This window comes from Juglans microcarpa x Juglans regia, chromosome 2D (genome assembly GCF_004785595.1).
Source record: "Juglans microcarpa x Juglans regia isolate MS1-56 chromosome 2D, Jm3101_v1.0, whole genome shotgun sequence".
Lineage (NCBI taxonomy): Eukaryota > Viridiplantae > Streptophyta > Magnoliopsida > Fagales > Juglandaceae > Juglans > Juglans microcarpa x Juglans regia.
The window spans coordinates 15,505,777-15,533,056 of record NC_054596.1 but is presented as its reverse complement, the minus strand read 5'-3'; the positions used below and the strand labels follow the sequence as shown (position 1 = coordinate 15,533,056).

General features: G+C 34.5%; 4 protein-coding genes across 13 annotated transcripts; 3 read left to right on the top strand and 1 right to left on the bottom strand.

Moving 5' to 3' along the window:
- Positions 1–891: 891 nt before the first annotated feature.
- LOC121250319 (protein SCAI-like) lies at positions 892–6,816 on the top strand. 3 transcript variants are annotated; one of them, XM_041149421.1, is made up of 10 exons: positions 893–1,562; positions 2,789–2,995; positions 3,117–3,359; positions 4,044–4,110; positions 4,266–4,457; positions 4,609–4,700; positions 5,196–5,378; positions 5,465–5,601; positions 6,217–6,437; positions 6,499–6,816. In XM_041149421.1, the coding sequence occupies exons 1-9, from the start codon at positions 1,065–1,067 to the stop codon at positions 6,401–6,403; spliced, it is 1,806 nt and encodes a 601-aa protein (XP_041005355.1). In that variant the 5' UTR covers positions 893–1,064; the 3' UTR covers positions 6,404–6,437; positions 6,499–6,816. The 3 variants fall into 3 exon arrangements, 2 of the variants coding, with proteins under 2 accessions (XP_041005355.1, XP_041005354.1); XM_041149420.1 differs by having other exon boundaries at positions 6,217–6,816; XR_005937760.1 differs by lacking the exons at positions 6,217–6,437; positions 6,499–6,816 and having other exon boundaries at positions 892–1,562; positions 4,609–4,704.
- Positions 6,817–12,638: 5,822 nt separating this feature from the next.
- Positions 12,639–14,306, top strand: LOC121250255 (histone H3.3). 6 transcript variants are annotated; one of them, XM_041149306.1, is made up of 5 exons: positions 12,639–12,715; positions 13,206–13,279; positions 13,375–13,451; positions 13,563–13,653; positions 13,753–14,306. In XM_041149306.1, the coding sequence occupies exons 2-5, from the start codon at positions 13,208–13,210 to the stop codon at positions 13,921–13,923; spliced, it is 411 nt and encodes a 136-aa protein (XP_041005240.1). In that variant the 5' UTR covers positions 12,639–12,715; positions 13,206–13,207; the 3' UTR covers positions 13,924–14,306. The 6 variants fall into 6 exon arrangements, with proteins under 6 accessions (XP_041005240.1, XP_041005241.1, XP_041005243.1 ...); XM_041149307.1 differs by having other exon boundaries at positions 12,655–12,711; positions 13,208–13,279; XM_041149309.1 differs by lacking the exon at positions 12,639–12,715 and adding an exon at positions 12,743–12,783 and having other exon boundaries at positions 13,208–13,279.
- Positions 14,307–16,316: 2,010 nt separating this feature from the next.
- Positions 16,317–18,997, top strand: LOC121250771 (putative WEB family protein At1g65010, chloroplastic). Of its 3 annotated transcripts, none has more exons than XM_041149984.1 (3): positions 16,317–16,704; positions 16,889–18,574; positions 18,617–18,997. In XM_041149984.1, exons 2-3 carry the CDS (start codon positions 16,981–16,983, stop codon positions 18,835–18,837), a joined length of 1,815 nt encoding a protein of 604 aa, XP_041005918.1. In that variant the 5' UTR covers positions 16,317–16,704; positions 16,889–16,980; the 3' UTR covers positions 18,838–18,997. The 3 variants fall into 3 exon arrangements, with proteins under 3 accessions (XP_041005918.1, XP_041005917.1, XP_041005916.1); XM_041149983.1 differs by having other exon boundaries at positions 16,884–18,574; XM_041149982.1 differs by having other exon boundaries at positions 16,318–16,704; positions 16,960–18,574.
- A 6,605-nt stretch (positions 18,998–25,602) lies between these two features.
- Positions 25,603–26,238, bottom strand: LOC121249294. Its single transcript, XM_041148001.1, has one exon. The coding sequence runs from the start codon at positions 26,236–26,238 to the stop codon at positions 25,603–25,605; it is 636 nt and encodes a 211-aa protein (XP_041003935.1).
- Between the last annotated feature and the right edge of the window lie 1,042 nt (positions 26,239–27,280).

Here is a 27,280-nt window from a genome sequence, read left to right as displayed (position 1 = left end):
GACTAGATGCAATGAAAATTAAAAGTAAAATAAAATATTATTATAATATTATTTTTTTAATATTATTATTATTTTTAAAATTAAAAAATATAAAATATTTATTATATTTTATATAATAATTTAAAAAGTTATAATAATAAGATAAAATAAAATAAAACATTTTCATTATCCAAACCGGATAATAATACCCAATAATTATTCACCACATCAACGTCGCTCCGAGAGCAGAGGGAAGCGGGGCGAGGCATTTGTAATATCAGAAATGCTAAATGTCTCGAATTGATGTTTCGAAAATGTGTCCCGAAACTTTTTATTATTATTATTTAGTGATTAAGAAAGTATTTTTTAATGATATTATGAATTTTTTATTTTTTTAAAAAATATTAATAATCATTAAAAAAAAGACATAAAAAAATAATAATAAAAAGATGAAATATATTTTCAAGATTGGTTGCGTTTGGATGTTGAAGTGAATTGAGTTGAGTTGAGATGATAAAATATTATTAGAATATTTTTTTTAATATTATTATTATTTTGAGATTTAAAAAAGTTAAATTATTTATTATATTTTATATTAAAATTTAAAAAAATTATAATAATAAATTGAAATGAGTTGAGAGATGTTTATTAACTAAAAGCAACCTAATTCGGGACAAAATTTTAGTACATATAGCGTTACTCTCGTAATATTCCAGTAAATCTTTCCCCGTCGTCGCCGTAAAAAAGGAGTCTCACGCAGTGACGCACCGTCAAATCATCCAAAATCTCATGGCCCCTCCCTTCTCTCTCTCTCTCTCTCTAACGCCGCCACTGTTTGTCCATTCAGGAACAAAACTATTCAATAACAGAAATTAAAAATTAAATAAAGAAAAAGTAAAGACGCCAGCTTTACAAACCCACAGCCTATTGAAAGTCCACCTCTCGCTCTCCCTCTCTCCCTCCCTCTCACTCTGCTTCTTTCTCTTTCCTCTCACTCTTCTTCGCGGTTTCCGATGGCCGCAAAAGGAAATTATTCCGGTTCCGATAACTGATTTTTCTGCTGTTTCTCTATCTCTTTGGCTGGCATGGCTGAGAAAGACCTCGTTTCGCAGACCTTCCGGGCCCTCGTTGAGGGCGCGGACCGCAAGTTCGCCAGGGTGCGGGACGTGCCGGCGTACGGACGCGTGACGAGTCACCACTACTTTCACAAGGTGTTCAAGGCGTATACACGCCTTTGGAAGTATCAGCAGGAGCACCGGCCAGAACTCCTCAAGGCCGGCCTCAACCGCTGGGAAATCGGCGAGATCGCCAGCCGGATCGGCCAGCTCTACTTCGGACAGTATATGCGGACCAGCGAGGCCAGGTTCTTGGTCGAGGCATACGTCTTCTATGAAGCGATTCTCAGTAGGAGCTATTTCGAGGGATCCAAAGGCCACGGGAAGGATCTCGCGGTAAGGTTCAAGGAATTGAGGTTCTACGCCAGGTTTTTGCTTGTGGCCTTGATTTTGAACCGGACCGAGATGGTGAAGGCTCTCGTGGACCGGTTCAAGGCTGTCGTTGATGATAGCAAAGCTGCTTTTCGGGTAATTTATTCCTTTTCTCTATTAGCTATACCAGAGGTTTGTGAATTTGGAGCTTAACTTTAGGATAACTCACTGTATTTTTCTTTCTTTTCTTTTTGTGTTAAACTTTAAGGAATTGGTTCTATTTACTCTCATTGGGCTTTGTTTCGTTTCTGGGAAAATGGAGGAATATAATACGGGGTGATTTGAGTTGCCGTTGTCCAATTTCTATTTTTCAAACGTTTGGTTTTAGTTTTCCGTTTCTCTTCCTTGATTTCAGAATCGGATAGAACTTATAACTGAAGCAATGTTATTTGAGCTGCTGCGCTAGCTCAGAGATCTAGATTTATGAAATCGAGTCTGACAGTACATTTAGCATTATGCATTTTCCTGAACGTGAAGATGTATCGTGTAATTGAAACTAATATATATTCCGTGTTATAAGGGTTATAGATGAACTGTATGACTACATTTGAGCTGTAAAGTAGTGTAATAGTTGAAGTCAGATGATAAATGAGATATGGATCAGATCAGAAGTTCCTCAAAGCGGTCTAAGGGTGTGAACTAATGTTTATTTAAGGTATGGTGGTTCCATTATTGACCCAAATGCGGCTTAAATAATTAGTTGTCATGTATTGAACTGATCTGTCCAGTAGACTGGCTTGGTTGGCAATGCGACTAACCCACACAGAGAGGTAGAGATATAAAGGGGTAGGAAGGTGGAAAAAAGAAATAAAAAGGTATTCTCCCTCTGTCAGCAAGTCTGTGGGTACCGCTAATTTCTTACTTATACTGGTGATGTGAAACTAATGGTTCAATTCTGTTTCAGGGAAAAATTAATATAGCATTATCATCGAGAAATTAATAATAATGGACTGCAGATCGGATCCTTCCTAGCTGACCTGACTGACTTATGGAGTATCTATATAATTGAATACCATTTGCTAGCCCAATGTTAGGGCTTAGAATTTACTTTCCGAAAGTAAAAACTTTGATGTTGTAAAATGTTTGTCTCGACACATGTCAATGAAACAAATATGTCAATTGAGGCATTTATCAATTTAAAAATTAGGAATATAACTTTAAAAATTATAAATCTCTCAGTTGACTTTTTACATGATGTTTTCACAAGTAATTGAAAATTTACAAGATTATTGGGATGGACATCATTGATTCCTCTTAAATTTGACTGGCTTATGTTTGAGACCTTTGATTAAATTTAGGGCATTTACACTATCTCTTGTCAGGAAACTAACTTTAAAGAATGGAGGCAAGTGGTGCAAGAGATTGTCCGCCTTATGAAAGTTGATACAGCCTTTATGAATGTCAGACCTTTGCGTTATTGTGCTATGTTTGATTCCCATCCAGCTTCTGTTCCATATGTTGCTCGCTTCCATGCAAAGAAGGTTCTAAAGTTTAAAGATGCACTGCTGACAAGCTATCATCGGAATGAGGTTAATTAGTCATGTTTAAATGTCTTTTTTCTTGATTGAATATGATTTTGAGTACAAGAATATTTAATTAACTCCTGAATTGTGAAAATTTTAACAAACTTTCGCATATCATTATTTTCAGGTCAAATTTGCAGAACTTACTTTGGACACTTTTAGAATGCTGCAATGTTTGGAATGGGAGCAAAGTGGATCTTTCTATCAAAAGCGGCCAGCTGAATCAAATGGCAATGGCACTTCAATTGATCATTCTGGAGCTTCTGGAGTGATTGATATAAATTTGGCTGTGGACATGACTGATCCAACCTTACCTCCAAATCCAAGGAAAGCTATTCTCTATCGTCCATCTGTAACACATTTGATAGCGGTGGGTTCTGAAGGTCTTATTTGAATGTTTATTTTGTGTTCACCTGCTTCATTTGTCGTTGTCAACTAAGCTGTCACTACTTCTGGATTAGAAGGGAATTCTAAGTTCTTTTTAGTCCAAGGACCAGAAGAGATTTCATTGGAGTGCTAATTTATCTTTAGGTGGCCTAGTTGATCGTATATGCTCTAGGGACTAAGCTCATCTGGATATCATATATTTTCATGGAAGAATGTATATGATAGATAATTTCAATTTCTTTTCATGAGTAATATGATTTTACCCTTGTACTTGGGCCATGCCTACTTTTTCTCATTAATAAAATTCTACTCTACTGATAAAAAAAAAAAACCTGAATTAACCTTGAACTTGAAGCATAAATTGTGGATGGCTTGCCCTTTAACACAATGTTTACCTTAGCATATTTTCTGGCATTTATCCGTGTTAATACACCAAGGATGTAAATTTTCTGGTGAAAAGTAGATGCCATCTGGCTCAAATTTTTCACATTAATACTCTATTTTCCAGTATCCAAGAATTAGTAGTTTAGCAATTACTTAGTCGCAAACTCACAGCACCAATTTATCTAGCACTTGTACCTATATATGATGTGAACAAATTATCCTTCTTTCTCTCATATCTTTTTCATTAGCGAGGCAGATTTTTAACTCCGTGGTGAATGGGCAGGTTATGGCTACAATTTCTGAGGAGCTTCCTCCAGATAGTGTTATGCTAGTGTATCTATCGGCCCCAGGTTTTTATCACATCTATATTTCCGGAGTAATAACTAACTGATCAGCTCTTGTTATCTTCTTCTTCTTTTTTTTTTTTATTTTTTTTTATTTTTTTTTATTTTTACGGTAAGCTCTTGTTATCTTAGATTCGATACCTTAATGATCATCCATGCAGGGAAGGCTGGTCCTAGTAATTTTGCTGAAGTGGGAAGCTCTGATGGATCATGGAAATCTTCGAAAAACAAAGTCACTTCTCAGTTATCGCAAGTGCATAATAGCTATCTGCCAGAATCAAGTAATAATAATAAGGGAGAGTCAAGTGGCCACTACGATAGTCATCTGTGGTTTGGTCCAAGGGGAAATGGTGGTAGGTACCTCAAATGTTCTGTTGTTTATTGGAAACATTTGTTCAACAAAACCTGTTATTTTAAGTACTATTTAGCTTTTATGCCATTTATAATTGGAATGATTCCCCATACTATGTATAAGCTGATTTTTTTTTTGGTGGTATGTTTCAGGTTCAAATAATCTCTACCCCGGTGATATAATTCCTTTTACCCGTAGACCTCTTTTCTTGATTATTGATAGTGACAATAGCCATGCATTCAAGGCAGGTTTGTCAAAACTTTTATATGACTTGCTAGGCTTAATGCTTTATTCTAGAGAAGTATATAGCTTCTAAATGAGGTTTTGCTGCTTAAAAGACATGACGATATTTTGTGGTTATTGTCATGGCGATGATATTTTGTGGTCAACTTCACTAATAATCACTTCCTTAATCATTAAGTAAAAAAAATTAATAAAATGCATAAGCGGTAAGATTAAGGAGACAGACTCATGGGATCATTTAGCATTTTCCTTCCAACATATCATTCTCTCATGGACCATATGTTCAACTGTTACATATTTTACCCCTTCATTCAGTATGAGCAAAGATTAATCATAACTTGCCAGATATTTTAAGGCCCCTTTTTACAATATTAAGATATAGTTTTACAGAACACATCCTGTTTTTTCATTGCAAGATTTACCAAGTACGCCTGATTGCACATGATTCTTCTTTTTCTGTCAAGTTGCTTACATATGGCTGATAAATGATTTGCAGGTTTTACATGGTGCGGAGAGAGGAGAGACAGCTGCTCTACTTCTTTCACCTTTGAGGCCAGCATTCAAGAACACATCTGATGTTGATCTGTCCCAAAATGGAAGTCAGTTTACCTTTTTCTTGACTGCTCCTCTACCAGCATTTTGCCAAATGCTTGGCATCTCCTCTTTTGATACAGATACAGTAAGTTAATTTCTGTTTTTTTTGAGTTTGTCTAAGTTTATTATAATCTAGTTATTCCAATGTGTTCATGAGGTTATATATTTTAGGATGTGTACAATAATGCGGAGGACATACTCTCCACTGCCTTCTCTGAGTGGGAAGTAATACTCTGTACATCAACTAGCGTGGATATAGTTTGGGCACAAGTTTTAAATGATCCATTTATTAGGCGGCTTATTCTAAGGTATTTGTTTTTCATTGAAGTAAAGTAGCATTTTTTATTGTTTATTATTTCTTATGCTTAATCTTGGTCTGATGCGTCCTACAGCACGACCTGAGCTGAACTTGACCTTATAATCATTTATGAGACCACCTGCCATAACGAAAGGAAAAACAATGAGAAATATCTTTGAGTTTGAATATTATTATTTTTAGGGTTATGCAAAAGTACTCCCTGGGTTTTGACATTAAAAAAAAAAAAAGAAACCTCCCTAGATCTCCGAGTTATTAGTAGTTAGCTTCTTTCATCCATCTTCAGTTAACTTTGCTAAATGGAATATTTGCCACATGTAAACCAATGAAAGGCCGACAAGTGTATTTTTCTTTTAGCGATTTGCAGTCCACATGTCTAATAATTCCAGGTCAGACCTGAGCTAATTACTTCCATGTCAGCCCATTGGAGGGGAGAAAAAGGCAGTGATAGTGATTCCGACCATCTGAACCCAAAATCCTAAAACCCCATTCTTTATCCATAACCTTCATCTCCAAACATAAACGTGAAAACCCAGGGACAATTTTTGTGTTTAATCCTTCTTTAATTTACGTTACTGGATGGTCATATGTTGCTGGTTATCTCCAGATTCATATTCTGCCGAGCAGTGCTTTCATTCTTCTGCCATTTGGAAGATATTGATCAATATGTTCCCGTTTGTCTACCCCATCTGCCAAGTTCCGTCGCTCCAAGTTCTGATGTTGTGCGGTCTTCTGTCCATCGGCTTGCAAAGCACCTCGGGGTTGCTGGCCATTTTCACTTTGAGAACACATAATAATGACAACAAATGTCGAACCAAGCTTGTAAAGGTATATTGCAGACATTTGTTTTTTATAAGACTTCAGAGGGTTAATAGTTTCTACAGTTTAGTGGGCATGGACTATTAGGATATTTATACTAGGGGCTTTTCGGGGGACTGTAGGAGGAATATAATTGGTTAAGGAGGAGGAGCTTCAGCTGGCAGTCTAGAGAGTATATGTCCCGAGTGTGGTTGCTTCTGCATGTTCTATTGCCTATATGCAACCCCGCTGGTTTGGTGTTATGTTCAGAAAGGCATTTGATGATTTGTAGGTTTTGTTTGAGGAAATGCAAGGTTAATTGTTGGAGGCTTTCAATTTAGTTCTAATTGTTCATAATATTGTAAAAGAAACTCAGGCAGTGAAATGATATACATGATCTCACTCTTTTTCAGAGAAATTCTTATAAATAAGAGTAATGATAGATATAGTTATGGATTGTGCAAGTGTCGTGCACTTCTTTTGAAAAAAAGTGAAGTTCACTATTAAAAAATTTAAATTTTTTTTTTATAGATTTTATATTTTTTAATTTTTACAAAATGAGTTTACAAAGCTTGTGCAAATTTTTATAAATAATTCTAGGCAATAAGAATGAATGCCTTAAATAAAAATAAAAAATAAAAAAACTTGTTAGGCTTCCTTTTGGTAAGAAAAGTTTGATTAAAGAATGAACCAGCCCTGTCCGTCGGTGCCCACCGTTCTACATGCATAGTTTACAAATTATACCATGTTTTCAAGTTTCAACGATGTTTTTCAATCAATTCTCATGCGTGGTAAAGTCTAGAAAATTTCTGAAATACAGTCAAAGTCCGTTTTCCTGTACTTTCGTTGAATATAATTTTCAGCAACTTTTGTTGAATATCCAATGGTTGTAAAAATTAGATGTGGGTCAAATTAGACCATGTCTGTCCTCGGGCGCGTAATTAGTTATCAACTTGCCTTCGACAGCTTAGAATTTTCCCAAGGGAAACTTCTTGCACGATCCTCTCCAATTTACTGTATTTTATGTCAGTAAATATTACTAGTAATTGGTATACAATATTAGTAGCGAAAAATGGTGAAAGATAGAAGATCAACTCTGTCAAACAAGTTGATATGCATTCCGTCTACGAATCCAAAGAACAAGATCAAGATTTTAATATTAAACACTTTCAATGTAGCCTACCCCTTTTCAACACACCCAACCACTTTTCAATAAAATAAGAAGAACTTGATATTTAAATCACCTAATCTTTTCAATCTATCGTTGTCACTCTCACCAACATAGACATGAAACATATCTAACAACTTCAATAAAAGTTTCTTCCCTTAAAATTGCCTAAACTCCACTTAATAACTACTCTAAGGCCACTTTTGGATTCAAAGTCAATCACAACTAATCTCATCTAATCATTATAATTTTTCTAAATTCTCACACAAACTATAATAAATAATTCTAACTTTTTTTTCAAATTTTAAAACAATAATAATATAAAAAATTAATATTCTAATAATATTTTATTCAACTTTCATCTTAATTCATCTCATTTTAACTCACTATCCAAACAACACCTAATTAAAATGTATAGATAGATAAAATTTAATTAAGATGGAAAGTTTCTCGTAATATTTAAACATTTTAATATAAAATTGACAGACTTTGACATCATTTGTGAATCAAATATATATATATATATATCAAATGAAATAAACATATTAGGATTGGGCTTAATTAAATCTAGATTGGATTAACCCGACTAATAATTGGATCATTTCTATATTTACCCACGTAACATGTGGTTAATCTAACTAATTCGATCCTTTGATGCATTATTCTCACATTGCACCATTTAGTTCAGTCCATTATGACATTACCTATAATAGCACCTATTACTAAAATGACAAATATGTCCTTGTATCCATGATAATCTAGGATTTCCAAAAAGTTCACAAATTACAGAAAGTAAAAAAGATATTTAAGAGTTGGCATATACTTTATTTTTTTATTTTTTGGACTTTTTTTATTTTTTTTTTATTTTTGTAAAACACTCAAAATTATTGTGATTGTTTCTTTATTAAAAGTTATATTTACAAGCCGATAATATCAAAGATATACACTTTCTTTCTCTTTTATGATTATTGCAATGTTCAGTATAAGGTTATAACCTATCTAGCTTATGCTCATGACTCATTTAGATAGTGAGATGAGATGATATTGTTAAGAAGTCTCACACAATTTAAGGACAAATTTATCGTGGACTTTATAAGAAGTTATCTCACTCTTCCTATTAGGTCTTTTATATAGAGAAATAAGTGTTTCTACATATATGAGATAAGATATTTTAGATGAGTTAAATAAAATATTGTTAGAATATTATTTTTTAATAGAATCGTGCTAGTGTGCCGCCCAATTTTGACCACTGGGCGTGCCCGCTAGCACAAAGTTACTTTTTTATTTTTTTCTTCTTTTATTTTTTACTTTTTTAATATATTTAAATATTTTTAGAAAATAAAAAAATATATCAATACATTAAAAGTCATTTTTTAATCATTAAGTAAAAAAATTAAAGACATGAACAATCAAAATGAGAAGATAAACTCATGCGGCATACTAATATATATTTTTTTAATATTATTATTGTTTTGAGATTTGAAAAAGTTGAATTGTTTATTATGAGATGAGTTGAAAGTGTTTCCGTATCTAAACGGTACCCCTTTAATAATTTTGTGCATTGTTTTGCTTGGATGGTTAAATCCTTCCCCCTTTGTCTTTTTATTTATTATTTTGTCCGAGATTTTGTGAACTTATTGGTATTTTTATGCAGCAAATTCTATACATATGATTCCGAGCTAGAGATGAGAGTTGCGAGTGTTGTGATTTAAGATCAGAATGAGGACAGTTCAGGGTGTAGTTTGCGTCTTCTTAAATCAATTCAATCTATGCAAGACTTGCTTTATTTGTCTTCTATGTAACATCTTTTTCATATTCTATTTTTATTTATTTATTTTTAAATAATAAATACACGTAACTTTTCACAACACTTTCCACAATAATATTTTAAAACAATGGGTATTTTTATATAACATCATTTTATAAAAATATTCTTATTTTAAAACATATATTATAAAATGTGTTTGTGAAGTATCATTAGTCAACAAAGATGAGTTGAGATGATATGAATTGTGATGAAAATTTAAAGTAAAATAAAATATTACTAAAATATTATTATTTATTATTATTATTTAAAAATTTAAAAAAATTAAATTATTTATTATATTTTATGTATAAATTTTAAAAAAATTATAGTGATTAAATAAATTAAAATGAAACACTTTTTATATTCAAACGACCCTTAAAAAACAATCTATCCATGCTAGAAAGAACCATAAAAAGCTAGAATCTTGTTGGTCTTTACTTTTAAGTCTAAACTTTCGTTTCATATATAAACTCATCTCAACTCATCATTACAAATTTTTTAAATCCTAACATAAAATATAATAAATAATTCAATTTTTTTAAATCTCAAAATAATAATAATATTAAAAAATAATATTCTAATAATATTTTATCATTTCAACTCAACTCAACTTAATTCAACATCCAAACACAGTATAAATGCACCTTCTAAAATATTCTTCCGCTCTCTTTATCCTTTTACCTGCTAATAATTAATCAATGAATTATATTTTAAGGAAAAAGCAACATTCTTTAATTACACACTTTGATAATTTTACAAAACTAGGTTTTTCTCAGATTTAGGCTTGGTTTGGATAGTGAGAATATTTGAGAAGTGTTGAGAATGTTTGTAAATAGTAGTAAAAAAATAATGAAAAAGTAATAATAAAATATTAAAAAATAGGTAAAAAGTAATGAATAGTAAAAAAATAAATAAAAAGTAATAATAAAGTAAAGAATAATTGTGAGAGTACTATCACTCAAAAATAATAAGGTAAGTAAAGAACAGTTGGCTTATTTTGTGTACGTCACTCAATTCCTTGATTCTTGGAGTTAAACACTAAATTCATGGTACATCCAGCATATTTTGAATATTGCTAATGAAATACAAAATGAATATAATAGAATATATTGTTAATGAAGTGATGCATGTGGATAAATAGTAAGATAAATGGAAAAATAATAAGGTGATTTAAGAAGTTTCATACAAAATGTTTACAAATACAGAGACAATAAAAATGAGGTCTGGTTTAGTTACCAAGACTCATCTTATCTTATCTCATCTCATATAATTATTATAACTTTTTTAAATCTCTACATAAAATATAATAAATAATTTAACATTTTCAAATTCTAAAATAAAAATATTATTTTAACAATATTTTATTCAACTTTTATTTCATATCATCTATGTAATCAAACGAGGATTCACTCAAAAATATTATATATTGCATTTTATTATATAAAATGTGACACTTTTTTATATCTAAATTTATTATTATTATTTTTTAAATAAACCTCGTTTGGATGTTGAGACGACATGAGAGATCTGTAATTAGTAGTAAAATAATTTGTGAATAGTATAATTTTAATATTGTTATAATATAATTTGTGAATACTATAATTTTAATATTGTTATAATATAATAATTTTAATATTGTTATAATATAATTTGTGAATAGTATAATTTTAATATTGTTATAATTATAATTTTGGGAAATGAGAGAAAAAAGTTAAATAAAAAATTATAAAATTAATATATTGTTATAATATAATTTTTATTTTGATATTTGAAAAAATTGAATTATTTTTTGTATTTTATTTAGAAGTTAGGAAAATTATAATGATTAGATGAAAAAGTTAAAAATTTAAAATTGAAAAATATTTGTGCTTAATTATTATTTAAATGTTAAAATAAAATGAGATGAAATGAGTTGAGACGATCTCAAGATGGCTCCTAATATACATATATATATATATATATATATATATATAACATGACTCCTAATATTGATGGATAATAACATCTTATTACATGAGATAAAGGTATAACATATCAAACTTTCTAAATAAAAATAACTAATCGAACAAAGTAATCTTTTATTTGGAAGGCTTGGCTTGACATACTACCAACTAAAAGTAATCTTAAATTGAAGCATGTGCTGCAAAAGGATCTATGTCCTATTTGTAAAACTGAAGTGGAAACTATGACACGTGTTCTTCGGCACTGTCCTTCTACTGAGGATGTGTGGGCTTTTGTTGTAAAAAACTTCAAAAGTGTAGGATTACTGATCTTAATTTTATGCACCTGGGTCTCAAAATGGCAGAGTACTTAGACAACATAGATTTTGAATTATTCTTGGTTATAGGTTGACTCTTATGGCTGAGATGAAATAAACTGTAGTATGATGGCTTATTCCAGCATCTCTCTCAACTGTTTCAGATGGCTAATGTCTATTTGGAAGAGATTCAGTTAACTATTCAATCTTCACTTCTAAACACAATGCAAGAACAACTTCTTGTCCAGGTTTGGCAGCCTCCATTTTCAAGTTTTATAAAAACAAACTGTGATGTTGCTATGAATTTATCAAAGTAAGTTGATGGGTATTGAAATTATTCTAAGGGATAAAAAGGGGAGTGTTATTGCTACAAAGTAGATATGTTAGTTTGGAAATCCAACACCTTTAATTGCAGAGACTAATAGAGCTTTCTTAACTGTTGTTTTTTGTACAGAGCTAGAATTTGACAAAGTAATTTTTGAAGGAGATGTTAAGAATGTTGTGAATTTTATTAAAGCTGCTATTGGTTTATAGTCCTTTTATAGTCATCTTATACGAGATGTTCTTTAGCTAAAAGATGAGTCATGTGATTAACATCTCTTGGAACGTAACAGAAGTCCCAATCCGAGAAGGCAGACAGCAAAGTAAGAAACATGTAATGTTCTGTGCAAGTTTATAAAAGCATGGTTTGACCTTTTCTCCAAAAAAAATAAAAAAATAAAAAAAATGAAAATACCCCTTCCGGCTCCTAGGCGTGGAGAATGCGTTAAAAGGGAAAAAAAAAAAAAAACGTGAAGTTGCTTCAACCAATAGGAAAAGAATATTAAGGCCTCACGATCCGCGTCACCACTCCACAACCACATCCTCATCGTCCACTACACTCGAGAAAACACAAGTTATAGCCGCATCCACCGTTCGGTATCATGCAGAGAAAACACACGGATAGGGAATTCTATCCGTCCGATCCTCGAGTCGCTGCTATATATAGAACCAGACCTCTTACAATTCCAAATCTTTGGTCCATTTCCGAACGAGAGATAGTGAGAAAAAATAGAAAGCGAAGCGAAGAAAGGTAAGTGCCTCAACTTATTTAATTGTATTTTAGTCTCGAGAATTGTTTTTCTTTGTTCTTCTTTAGATCGATGTGAGTTTGAGGAAGACATTCTTTAGATTCTGATTTGGGGATCACTCACGTTTTCTTTAAATTTCTGGTTTTATTTCGTTGCAAATCATTTTCCTTTCTGAATTCGGAAAGAGTTAGGGTTTTGTGACTCTGGCTTCTGGAGAACGTTCCTTAGGGTTTGTGTTAAAAGGTTTATTGGGTTATTATTGTTAGATCTGTAATTATGTTGATCTTCCCCAATTAGTAAAATTAGGGTTTCGAAGAAGGAGGGAAAGAAGTAATATTTATGTTTTTTTTTTTTGTGAAATTTCGATGAGGATAAAGTCTTCCCTTTATTCTCTTCAATTTTCTTGGTAACCAATCAGAAAGTCAACATTCAATGAATAGACTTCTGAGCCCAATAGCTAATGTCAGCGGCTGATGTTAGTACTCGTGTTCCTCGCAGATGGCCCGTACGAAGCAAACTGCTCGCAAGTCTACTGGAGGCAAGGCTCCCAGGAAGCAACTCGCTACCAAGGTTTGTGCTTTGTGATCTAATTTGTTCTCTCGAAGTTGGGGTTCGTTAACGTGGTAGTTTTGATTATAATTTCAAATTTTCACTATCATTCGCAGGCTGCCCGTAAGTCTGCCCCCACCACTGGTGGAGTCAAGAAGCCCCATCGCTACCGTCCTGGTACTGTTGCCCTTCGGTAAGTCAGTTGTCCTTGTCTTAAGGTTCTCAATCTGCAATCGTTAGTTTCTTAAGTACGGGGTTTTGTTCTTTCTAACATTGTATTAATTTTTTTTCCAATTTTATAAAGTGAAATCCGTAAGTATCAGAAGAGTACTGAGCTCTTGATCAGGAAGTTACCATTCCAGAGGCTTGTCCGTGAAATTGCACAAGACTTCAAGGTGATTGATGTGTTTGTGTGTTTAATACTTCAGTTGGTTTTGTGGTAATCATTTTCCATCATTTTTTGGAGCCTAATCATTTTGTGGTTGCCATTGCAGACTGATTTGCGTTTCCAGAGTCACGCAGTGCTGGCTCTTCAGGAGGCTGCCGAGGCTTACCTCGTGGGTCTCTTCGAGGACACCAACCTCTGTGCGATTCATGCCAAGCGGGTTACCATCATGCCCAAGGATATCCAGCTGGCTAGGCGGATCAGGGGTGAGCGTGCTTAAGATATGTGCCTCGAATGGTGGGGGCATGAGTTGTGGCTGCGCACGATGGAACGAATTCAATATGCCGTGGTGGTTGATGGGAGGGAGATGTGTATGTGTTTGTTATTGCTATTAAATTCTGTTAGGGTAGCTGCTATAGGTTTTTAGGTCTAATATTGAGTTGTCGATATATATATGGTTAACAGGCAAAGACCTTATACAATGATGATGCCTTGGGCCGGTGCCAATGGGTGTTCTTTGTTTTCAATGAACGATGGATGTCGAAGGGGAAAGCGGGGGTGTTTAGCTGTTATGTTTTTTTTTTCTTTTTGTTTTTTGGGATGCGTGCAGCCACATTGTTTGTTGAACAGCTTATATTTCATCTAATCTAGTGTTAGTTTCTTTACTTCTAGGATTTGTTATTTTTTTTTTATCACATTTGTTAGATTATTAGTTTTTCGATGCAATGATAATAATGATTATAGACTTTGTGGTGTTTCGTTTCTTATTATGAGGCACGCATGCAGTCTTAGATAATGGTTGAAATTATCCCGAGGCAATTACCATTATGCTCGAGGCTTTTCAAGTTTCGGGAGAGTTTAGAACTTAAAGACACGTTTAGATCGTTAATGCTTTGGTGCAGCTCCTGCGTACTCTTTCTCTAGCATCTCTGGTTTTCGCCAGTTACCAGGCGGGGCTGTTGTTGAATGAGCGGCCTAAAGGTAGATGGCCCAGGCCTCTTTTAATTTGAGTCGCGTCGTTTGGAGATACAGGCATATATTAAGGTTGGATAATGGTGGCCGTGATCAGGCCCGTCCGGCCAATCTACCTGTTGAGTCCATCCCGCCCGCCATATAGTGCGTGTGTGTATATATATATATATAAAATATATGTGTTATTCTATGAACAAAAAACGACTATTTAAATTTGAAGATCTTATTTTTCTCGTTTTTTCGTCGCCCGCTTTTCTCTACTCCCTTTTCCCTTTCCTCTTCTTCTTGCACTTATTTTTCTTTTTCTTGTTTCAATTCTCATTCTATAGAATCTCTACACCCACGGCAAGTATGAATGTAGGTGACGACCAAACTCCAATCTATGATTGAATCATTCCAATCTATATGTCATTTTTATTTTATTTTTTTTTATCATATTAATTTAATATTAGTAGTATGTTATATATTTATCATTATTAGATAATAAAAAAATATATAATAAATAATTATTTAATAGTAATAAATATGTTTTATCCAGCAAGCTTTTCATCTTTCCACTTCGCAATCATGTTTGAACTTTGTGTCCCCTTTGTGCGAGGAACTTTACTTGTCCTTACCTGTTTGCCACGCCTGTTCCTGTAATCTATCATTTAATGTTTGAGATGTGCTGCCTTGCGTTTGTGAGTACGTGTGGGCCTCAGTTCCTCCTTACCTTAAGTAATAGCATCTACCCAGACTAGTCAATCCGTTAATGCTTATCGGGTTCTCCCGTTCGTTAGTTCTTTGTGGCGCCCCACGTGTTGTTCTCCAGGTCACTTACCGTGGGCGGGGTACCTCGCCTTTGGGCTTTAATTTGGAGACCATGTTTCAGTCATAATGAACTTTATCATGCCCTTTCGCATGCATCTCGCCAGCAATCTTGTCTTTCGTCTTGATTAACTCGGCTGTTATTCCCAAGCATTCTTCTTTTTATTTTTTTTTTGTCCTAGATAATTGGAAAGAGCTTGGCATTAGTTGGTCGATGTTGGAACAGTCTGCGAAGACTTCCTTAGCCGGCTAAATGCACACCCAATTAGCGGTCAGAAAGAGAAGCAATGTTGGAAAATAAACAATATTTGAACATTTCTGTCAAAACTGCTGAAACTTTAGGGCCGGCTTGATCAGATTAAGGAGATCCGGTCCAACGTCCGCCAAACTGCTATGTCCAAAGTCCGAAGTAGACACCTCTCATTTGAGTCGTGCTAGCACGAGAGTGGTCACCAATAAGGCTATAAATGGAATTTTCATTCTTTTATATATTTTTCTTATATACTCTTAAATATTAAAAAAAAAAAAGAAAAAAATCCAAGAAATCATTTTAAAATACTTTCTTAATAATTAAGTAAAAAATATAAAATAAAATATCAATTGGTGACTTTGCATGCTAGCGGGCCGCCTACTAGTTATAAATTTTTTGTTCTTTTGTTCTTTTGATTTTTTTAAGTATTTTTTAATATTCTTAATCATTAAGAAAAAAAATAAAAAAATACACAACTTTATTAATAATCAATTTCTTATCAATTAAATAAAAAAAATTATATACATGAGCCGCTGTGTCAAACACTAGCATTTTCTTTCTCATATTTGCCAATTGCCGCTACGTCAAACACTCGAGCCGTAGGTTCCTTTAGTGGCAAACCCGCCAACCTCGGATTTTCCTCTCTCTCGCTCATAAAATACAAGTACAAAAATACACTTTGCCTTCAAAACCAATGTTTCCTTCCATTCTGCCGTATCAAACTTCGCTGTTTTAATAATTCTCCCTTTCTCAACAGTTCTATAATTTATTTTTTGTGGGTTCTACTTTTCTGTTATTTCCCCTTTCCATCCACACTTGGATTTGCTTATTCGAGTTTCCTAAACCATTTCATGCTTTTGGCATCGAATCTGTGAACAATTATTGTTCTTGCTTTCTACATCTGGATCTTTTATATTTTCTCAAAACAATCCTGTTAGTCGTACATAAGACAATTTGTAACAACAGAAATTATTCGAAAGTCCTCCGCAGTGTCTCCAGCAAAAGCACTTGGAGGTTGCGAATTGACCAGAGGTATTGATATTCTATATTATCTCTCTGTTTTTTCCTTAATGATTTTCTCGTTGATTTGGAATTTAATTTTGTGAATTATTATCAAAACGATGATTGCTTTCGAGGAATCCGATTGATTATTATTTTTCTTCTATTTTCTTTCATAAACAATGGGATGGTATCAATAATAGGACCAAAAGAAAAGGCAAACAGAAATTTTAATGGATTTTGATCAGAAATGAATGGTTTTTTAATGTAAATTTTTGGTGTCAAAAGAATTGTTAAAGAGTTTGGGAGATGCAGCAGCATGGGGAGCATCTTGAGGAGGAGCTGAAGAAGAAAACAGAGAAATTGAGGATAACCGAAAGAGAGATGGATCGAGCACTTGATGAGCTGAAAGATATGAAAAAGCTGGCTTTGGAGGCCAACATGAAGCTTAGTGAAACGATGTCCCCCAAGAAGGTCGCAGAGATAAAAATGGAGCTGAGTTCAGTACAGGATTCATTGTCGATTGCAAGTCAAGAACTAAAGCTCAAACAAAAGGATATCGAGTCTTTGAAACTCGAACTGGAAAAGGCAAAAGGGTTGGAGCTCAAACTGGCAGAGAGGGACGCCTCACTGCAGAAGTTAAAAATGGAGTTGAGTACTGTCACGACCTCTGAGGCTAATGCGCGAGCCTTACTGTCTGAAAGTAAGATACAAATTCAGGAATTGGAGGTGGAAATAAAGAAGGGAAAGGAATCGGATATGAAAACGTTTGATTCATTGGTGGCACAGACAAAACAGCTTGAGCAAACCAAGATCTTGCTTGAAGAGTCAAAGCTCGAGGTTGCTTCTCTTCGTGAGGAAATGAAAAAATTGGAGGGTTCATCCGGGCAGAGTGGATTTGCATCCCAAAGTTGCCCGGAGGACAACCTTGCTATGCAAAAAGCGTTGGAGAGTCTCAGGTCTGAGCTCCTATTAGCAAAAGAGCATTTGGCTCATGCCCAAGAAGGTGAGAAAATTGCTTCCTTGGAGGGAAAGACTCTCCTCGAGGAAATGGAGTTGCTTAAAAATGAACTAAAGTTGGCAACTGAGTTAGAAGGGAATGACAAGAAGGCGATGGATGATTTAGCACTGGCACTAAAAGAAGTGGCAGCAGAAGCGACCCGGGCGAAGGAGAACCTGGGCGTAACCCAAGCAGAGCTAGAGTACTCAAAAGAGGAGGCAGAGAATTTGAAATTGATGCTACAGAGCAAGGAGGAGAAATACGAAGAACTTTTGGGTGAGGCAATGAAAGAAGCTGATCAGTATAAAAATACAGCAGAGAGGTTGAGATTAGAGGCTGAAGATTCACTCTTGGCATGGAATGGGAAAGAAACCGGCTTTGTTGATTGCATCAAAGGAGCAGAAGAGGAAAGGTTTGCTGCACAAGCTGAGAGCAGCAGATTGATTGAGTTGCTCACAGAAGAAGAGAAAAAGACCATGGCATCCAAGGAAGAAAATCAAAAGCTGCGGGATATACTTAAACAGGCTTTAAATGAAGCTAATGTTGCGAAAGAAGCTGCAGCAATTGCAAGGGATGAAAATTCCCAACTCAAGGATAGCCTGGCCGCGAAGGAGGATGCCTTGGATTTCCTTACCCGAGAGAATGAAAACCTTACTATCAACCACGCCGCTGCTTTTGAGAACATCAAAGAGTTGAAGAGGTTGCTTTCTGAGACAGTAACAAAGGAGCTGAAAAAAGAAGAGAAGGATAAATCGACAAAAGCAGAAGATTTCAATACTCAAAACTCAGTGAATAAGGAACATATAAAAGATGGCAACCTAATGAGCAGAGCTTTCAGTTTGAATCACAAGGAGCTGAAACCTCCAAATAAACACAAGGATCTGGACGGTCAACATGAAATGGATGGGGCACTCAGAGGTTCAATATTTGATATTGACACTTTAGATTTACCAGATTCTACAGCCCATTTCAGCAAAAAGCCCTTGTCTGTATTCACAGATGGTGGAGAAACAGTACATCCAGGCGATTTTGGTGGTCTGGATGGAACCCATTTTGAGGACTTGGACAATGATAGAAGCTCAAGAAAAAAGAGAGCATTACTACGAAGATTTGGAGATCTAATGAGGAGAAGAAATTTTCAGAGAAAGGAAACCATCATTGAATAAACCTTTTTGAGCACACGAGTTTTTCCCCCACTACTCAATTCTGATTCTTCCACTATATGTTCATTCTAGTTTTGCTTTTTCAAACTTTTTATACAGTTCATTTTGATCATGTGAACATGCTCCCAACCATCTCTCTAGAGGCATGCGCAGTTTTACTTAATTAATTCGTGTGTATATACATATTTATACATATAGTTATTCTATTCCTACATTGATTTGTAGACTCTATCTAATAAAGTGATTTTTATGACATAATTTGATTCAAAAGACAAATTTTTATGGGCTCAAACAGACAGATTTTTCCAATGTTTCTACAACTTTTGCTGACAAAGATCCCTAAAAATTAGCATTCACAATGTAAAGCAAGTTCACAATGGAGTTTTGGTAAATGTAAAATGTCAACGAAATTGCATGAACATGCAGTTTTTTACATTAGTGTGCAATACCCAAAGCTGAATCGATTCATGTGTTTCCACACCAAAACCAAACACTTCTAGGAGCCTTTTCTTTTATTTTGGATAAATTCAGATAACCAAACGCTTTTGAATTGAATATATAGATATCGTGCTTGCCCTTCTTCGATCGTGTATTTCACTCATGTATTAAATATTGTTTATGACTAGTGCGGATCTCAATATTAAATATAATGAATTTACATACTTGTTTTTTTTTTTCTTTTAGAATTATAAGAAATGTTTAGCCTAAGTCTAAAAAGTGAAATTATTTACATCAGCTTGTAGCCGCAGCACACCTCATGTGCTGAGTTTTAAAAAAAAAAAAAAAAAAACATTACGTGAGGTGTGCAGAGAGTGCGGTTGATGTATAGCTGCACTTTATTGTAAGAAATCTTATCACTAGCAACTCTATATCATATTCCTATCATCACTATCGTCTTTTGTTAATGCTTCCCTTAAACCTAACATGAGATGTCACCATTCCTTGGAGCTTCCGTAAATGTAAATTTATTAAAGAGTAATGCTACATACAGTCGTTGCGTGTGCAAGCATCATGCAGTCACTTTGAAAAATAATGAGGTTCACTATTAAAAAATTAATTTTCTTTGTGGATCTCGTATTTATTTATTTTTTTTAAAGTGATTGCACGAAGATTGTACACTCACGACTGCAACTATTATATCTCTTTATTAAAATTCCTTACGGATAGATGTCATAGTATGGTCAGATGACCATCTCTTCTCTTTATGATGATGGTTGGCGGTGAAAATCCATCACATGCTTAATATAAATAAATAGTAGAAAATAGCGAGACATTCTGACCTCGATTGTTTTCACAACTCTTTTCAACTTATCTCATCTAACTATTATAATTTTTCAAGTTTCACACTAAATAAAATAAATAATTCAATTTTTTCAAATCTTAAAATAAAAATAATATTTTAAAAAAATATATTCTAACAATATTTTATTTAATTTTTAACTTTAATTTTAACTCATCTTATCTGATTTGACATTAAAGCTTATGTGAATAGATGTTGGATGCAAAATCTAATAGAAATGAGATTAAATACAAGCTTTCAAGTCTTCTATAAGCTCTTTACAACTACTCTAATAGAGATATAAAATTATACCACGTAAATAATACATGCTATAAATACATTCAAATAGAATTATTCATTTTAGATACCGGACTTGTTGCCTCTTTCTCCATTTGTCTTTTCACTAATACCAGCCATATGTTTTATGATCTTGTCCTATCAACTTTATGCCATTATTTTTTTGTATCATCAGCTTTATCTATGTCTTATCATCTTTTATCAATGGACTTTAACATTATTTTGTTACCACCCTTGCACATTTTATAGCCAGCATATTATATTATACAATTGAGGAAACAGCATATATCAGTTGCTATCGTTAACTAATTGACATATTCTAATCGAGATATGACTTTCTTCTTCATCCACTATCCTCAATGTGGCGTTTGCCTTGTTCCAATTTGTCATTCGCACCATATTCTAACCTGTAAACGCAATTAAAAACATTTAATAACTCCTCAAGTCTCAAGGGAATCGAATTATGGCAAGCTGTCAAAATCCACAGAAGCCAACTTAACTAGCTATTTCCATTAAAACCATGCCACTTTGTTAGGTTCGCTTGTATAATTAGTTAGGCTAATTACTTAATGAGTTTTATTATGTACAAGTAAATTTGTGTACTAATCTGCGTACTAATGTTGTTGCTTTCATATTTTAAATTCAAATTAGTACTGTTTTCAATAAAATCTACTTTCTGATTAATCATATTGAATGCGTGTGCGTATTAATGCGCATAATCGCTTACAATTAGATTTTTTCTTACTTAATTAAGTATTAGTTAGGTGAATTACCTAATTATACAAGCGAGCCTAAAAAAGTGTCCCATAACCACGGTTGTAGATATGATTCTATCAATGAAACGGGTTTTATACCAGCCAATTGCTATTGAAAATAAAAAACTTCATTTATAAGTCAGTATTGATAACACCTAATAAAGTATTCATGTGACATAATTTGATTTGAAATTTTAAAATTTAAAATTTATAAATCAAATCTTATTGTTTAAATGATGTGAGTGTTATGCTCTACACAACAATTTAAAAATATAATAACTTATTATACAAACAAGGCTAACAAAATGACCCATAACCCCGGCCGAAGATATGAATGCAAAGGAATTTATATAGGGCAAGCGGTCTTGGGAATAAGGCACCCCACCCCACTATCCGTGAGTGGTGGCTAAGAAAGTTTAGGCACGGTTTGGATGTTGAAATATTGAGATGAGATGAGATTGAAATAAGATGAGATGAGATTGAGATGAGATGAAAAATTTGTAAATAATAGTGAAATGGTATGTGAATAGTAGTGAAATTATTTGAGTTAAAATGTTTTATGAGATTTTGAAAAATGAGAGAAAAAAGTTGAATAAAAAAATTATAAATTATAAATATTTTTAAAATATAAATTTTTATTTTGGGATTTGAAAAAATTAAATTATTTTTTGTATTTTATTTGAAAGTTTGAAAAAGTTGTAATAATTAGAGCAACAGGTTAAAAATTAAAAATTAAAAATTAAAAAAATATTTATATTTAAATGATATTTAGATGTTGATATAAGATATAGAGAAATGCTAGGTAGACCATCGGATCATTTGCACTTATTGGTGCATTTGTATTTTTTTGTTTTTGTTTTTGTTAAATGTTAAGAAATATATTGAATTGCTTTTTTCTTAAACATTAAGAAAAATATTTCTTAATATTTAATTAAAAAGAAAAAAATACAACTATTGATCATTCTATCGGTAGACCAACAAGCTCTATGAAATAACAGTAAGATAAAATAGATTCAGGCCCTGTTTGGTTGTTGGATTCTACTGAGATCAACTCAGTTCAGTTTAATTTTAAGTTGAATCTAAAATCCAAACACCCAATTCTCAAATTACTAAATTCATCTCAACACAAAAACTCTTTACATGTGGGACCAACAACCTTTTTCAATTCAACACTTCTTTACATATGTGACGTACAACTTTTTTCAAATTCCCATAAATATATCTAAACTCATTTTAAGTGCACCTCACAAAATTTACTCGACCATCTTAATTCATTACTATTTATAAAAAATTCAACTTATCTTAATTCAGGTCAACATCCAAACGCAATATGAGTACAATTTCAAGGACCGTTAATTGGCAAAAAAATATGTACAGATCCAACCACAAACTTTTTTTTTTTTTGAAACAACAAAGAACCTCGTATATTTCATTACTCACAATTGGAACTAGTACAATTTGACTCCTTTAAAACTTGTAAAAGAATACAATCTGGACAATCATCTATCCATATCTGTTCTTGTACTATATCTAAAGCATTTTTTGCTAACAAATGAGCTACCCCATTGTATTCTCTTCTTATAAACTTCACCTTCCAAGCCCTTTTGCCTTTAAACACTGTTTTTATATCCTCAATGATGTGGCCTCTAGCAGACAGATCCTCATCTTCACTATTAACAGCTTCCACTACAAGTTGAGCATCCCTTTCAAAAATGACTCTGTTGAACCCCAATTCATTGCATAAATCCACAGCATACCACAAGGCTACTGTTTCTGCCAAGACAGAATCAGAAACTGGGGGTCTTTTGTAACAAGCACAGGCCAATACTTCTTCCTTTTCGTTTCTTAAAACAACTACCAACCCCATATTTTGTTTATTGAGAGAGGCATCCCAATTTGCCTTAATCCATCCTTGTGAAGGCTTCATCCACATTTGACAAGAACTGCTCCTCAATGAACCTTCACTCCGTGGCTTAGCTTTATCCTTTTGTTGAGCCTCTTGAAAGTCTTCAATCACTGCTCTTGCTGCCCTGACCAATGAATTAGGTCCTCTGAACTTGTCTTCAAAAATAAAGGAATTCCTTATGAGCCATAGTGACCTCATTAGAACAGCCACTAGTTCTAGTTCCTCTATTTTCAATTTCTCCATCAGCTTCTCCTAGAAAACCAGAAAAATATCTTCATTAGCAGACCATTTTTGAATGGCTCGAAAAGAAACTGCCCAAACATCCCTAGCAGTAGGGCAATTCCATATAACATGCATTGCAGTTTCCTCTTCCCACCCACATATTAGACATGATGCATTTTCCACCACCTTCCTTCTCCATAGATTCTTTTTAGTAGCTAAAACGTTGTTCCCCAACTTCCATAGAAAAGACTTGACCACACCTGGTACCCTCAAACCCAAATATTCTTCCATAATAGAATTGTTTTTTGCTCCCTTGAAGTCTCCCCCTTCTGTGCTCCTTTCCTCTCTTGGTCCACATAATAGGCACTTCTTACAGTGAAAAGACCCTTATTAGAATGCCCCCATATCAACTTATCCTCTGAACCCAACTTACTTAAAGGGATACTGCAGATTTGTTCAGCCTCTTCCTTCATAAAGATTCTCTTCACCAGCTCCTCATTCCATTCTTTTCCACCTTGATCCAACAACTCACATACCCTTGCATTTTTGTCCAAAATACTGACAGGAGATTGGACTTTAAAAGATGATGGGGTAGTGAGCCACTTGTGACCCCAAACATGAGCACATTTACCATTTCCTATCCTCCATCTCAGCCCTTCCTCTAATAATTTCAAAGATCCCCATATACTCCTCCAAATTAAAGAGGGATTGGAGCCCAAGTTTGCATCCAACCGATACTTGGACTTAAAATACTTCTCTTTAAAAATTACTGCAGCTAGAGAGTTTGGCTAGTAAGGCTGAGTTAAAGCTATCAAGATCTCTAAAACCCATTCCTCCTTTCAACTTCTGAGTCCCCAATCTTTCCCAGCTTTGCCACTGAATTTTCTTCTCCCCCTTTGCACTACCCCACCAGAACCTCGAGAACATGGTATTAATCTCAGAACATAGATTCTTTGGAAGCTTAAATACACTCATTGTGTATGTGGTACTGCTTGCAGGACAACTTTTATCAATATCTCCTTTCCCGCCATAGATAAAAAATTATTTTTCCAGTAGCTTATCTTTTGCCAAATCCTATCTTTGATGCACTTGAAAGTATTATATATTGATATTCCCACCACTGTTGGAAGACCCAAGTATCTCTCATAACATCCACAAGCCACCGAGCCTCCATCCCTCAAAATAAGCTCCCTATCCTCAACTTTGGTGTTTGAACTAAAGAAAATAGAAATTTTTTCTTTATTCAAAAACTAACCCGAGGCTTCTTCATAGACCTTTAACAAGTCCATAAGCTTCTTCCATTCCTGACACTTGGCCCTACCAAACAAGGCACAATCATCTGCAAAAAGCAGATGATTTATCCTAGTACCCCCTCTAGCCATAGTTACCCTTTTTGTTAAGCCCCTTGCATCAGAAAAATTGAGTAGAGCACTTAAGCCTTCTGCACAAATAATAAAGAGGTAAGGGGAGATAGGGTCCCCTTGCCTTAGTCCCCTTGTTGCGTTGAGTTTTCTACCAAGTCTCCCATTTATTAGAACTGAATAAGTCACTGTAGAAACACAGCTCATAATCAGTCTTATCCATTTCTCACAAAAACCCAACTGTTTCATCATAGCCTCTAAGAAGCACCACTCAATTCTATCATAGGCCTTGGACATGTCCAATTTGATGGCCATTGACCCAGTCTTGCCCTTTTGCCTTGTCTTCATAGCATGAAGAGCCTCATAAGCAACCTTTATGTTGTCAGAAATCATCCTCCCCGGGATGAAAGCACTCTGAGTAGGGGAGATGACCACTGCCAAAACCTTCTTTAATCTACTAGCAATGGATTTAGAGGCAATCTTATACACCACATTACATAGGCTAATAGGTCTGTATTCACTCACCACAGTAGGGTTCTTGACTTTAGGAATAAGTGCTATGTGTGTATAATTCATTAGTTCATCGAAGGGACCACCATTCAGAAAAGACAAGACAGCATCACAAACATTTTCCCCAACCACTTGCCAATGATTTTGAAAAAAGCATGCACCTATCCCATTAGGTCCAGGAGATTTTAAAGGGGCCATTTGTTTTATAGCACTTTCAACTTCTGTTAAAGTAAAAACTTTGGAAAGATGCTCATTCATTTCCTCAGTCATTCTCGGCTCCACCACTTTTAGATAGTCTTTAAGAGCTTCCTGAGTTGGGCAGGTCGAAAGAAACAACTTTTTAAAATACTCATTGAAGGCCTCTTCTATTTCATCTTTATTAGTCACCAAAATTCCTTGTTCATTAAAAACTTGAGTGATCAGATTCTTCCTCTTTCTCTAATTATCACAGACATGAAAGAATTTTGTGTTCCTATCTCCATGCTTATACCAGTTTCTTTTTGCTCTCTGTTTCCACTTCAAGTCCTCTTGATCAAGCAGACTATCGAGCTCCTTTTGGACCTCTCTAATTTCCTGGATATTATGGCTTCCTTCTTCTTTCTGCAAATTCTTCAGCAACTTAGTTTTTGCAACAATTTCATGAGTTTTGTTTCTTGTTAAAGCCCTGCTCCACCTCCTCAAACCTTCAGTGCAGCTTCTAATAGACCCTTTTAGCTTCTCAAAAGGTTCCCTTCCCCTACTTGATTGCTTCCAGCCTTCTTTAACCACCCTTTCACAGTCAATTTCAAAAGCCCACCAAGCCTTATATTTAAAAGGTCTACTACCCTTGAAATCTAAGTTATTAGTATGGGAAAAACTCAGTAGAACAGGTCTGTGATCAGAGCTTCTAGCCACAAGAACTTCCACTCTAACTTCCTTTTGTGTTTCAATCCAAGCCTTATTTGCGACCATCCTATCCAGCCTCTCCTTGGTGAAAGTATCATCCCCATGTCTATTACTCCAGGTAAACTTATCCCCTTTCCAACTAAGATTAGATAAACCTCCCCTTTCCAAAGCATTCCTAAAATTATTCATGAAGTTTTCCCCCCAGGCCTGCCCCCTTCCTTTTCATCATTTGTAAGTATCTCATTAAAATCCCCAAGAACACACCAATCTTTATTATTCCCAGGTTTTATGGAAGATAACAACTGCCACGCCTCATGTCTTTTGCTTGTTTCGGGATGTCCATAAAAACCTGTCAATAACCATTGCTGTCTCCCTTTGTTATCACAGATCCATGCACTGATATGCCTTTGAGTAAAATTTAGAATATCAACCAAACCTTCCTCTTTCCAAAACAATACTAGGCCACCTCCTCTTCCATTTAAATCCACTCCAAAACACCCTTCCATTCTCAACCTTCTTCTAATACCTTGTAACCTACGAAGCTGCAACTTGGTCTCCAACACAAAAACCACATCTGGCATCTTCTCCTTTACTAAACAGCAGAGGTCTTGAACTGTCTGAGGGTTGCCAAGCCCTCGACAGTTCCAACTTAAGATTTTCATAATGTTTGGCGGGGCTGTTTAACAGCCTCCGCCAAATCTTCCTATGTAGCAATAGACTTTCTTTCACTTTTTATTTTCTATTTTTTCTGTAGAGTTACCTCCTTATCCACCATCCTAACTTCCTCACAATGTCTTTTTTTGTTTGGTAAATTTATTGACAGGACCTCTCTATTCTCCACACTTCGAGCTCTTCTCTTCCATGTCTTCCTGTTTTTTACCAGATCCCTTAGAACCTCCTCACCCTCTTGGTAAGCAAATTTCTCATTAAGACCCTCATGCTCTACTCTATCCATCCTTTCAAAATCATCTCTAGGCTGGACAGACCCCCTTACTCCCCCTAGCTCTCCCCTATCTCCACATTCTCCACCACCCCTTCATGAACTTGGCTTGCCATTTGGGTTGTTGCCACCATTTCTACCTCCTTACCCCCCCCACAAGGCTAGACACTCTCTCTTCCTCTACCTCGGTTCTCCATGACCCCTCACTTCTAGTTTCTCTATTAAACCTTATGCCTCCCTTCTTCTTCCCCACTAAACTCCCTCTTAACCAGGCCCCAAATTGCTCATCTC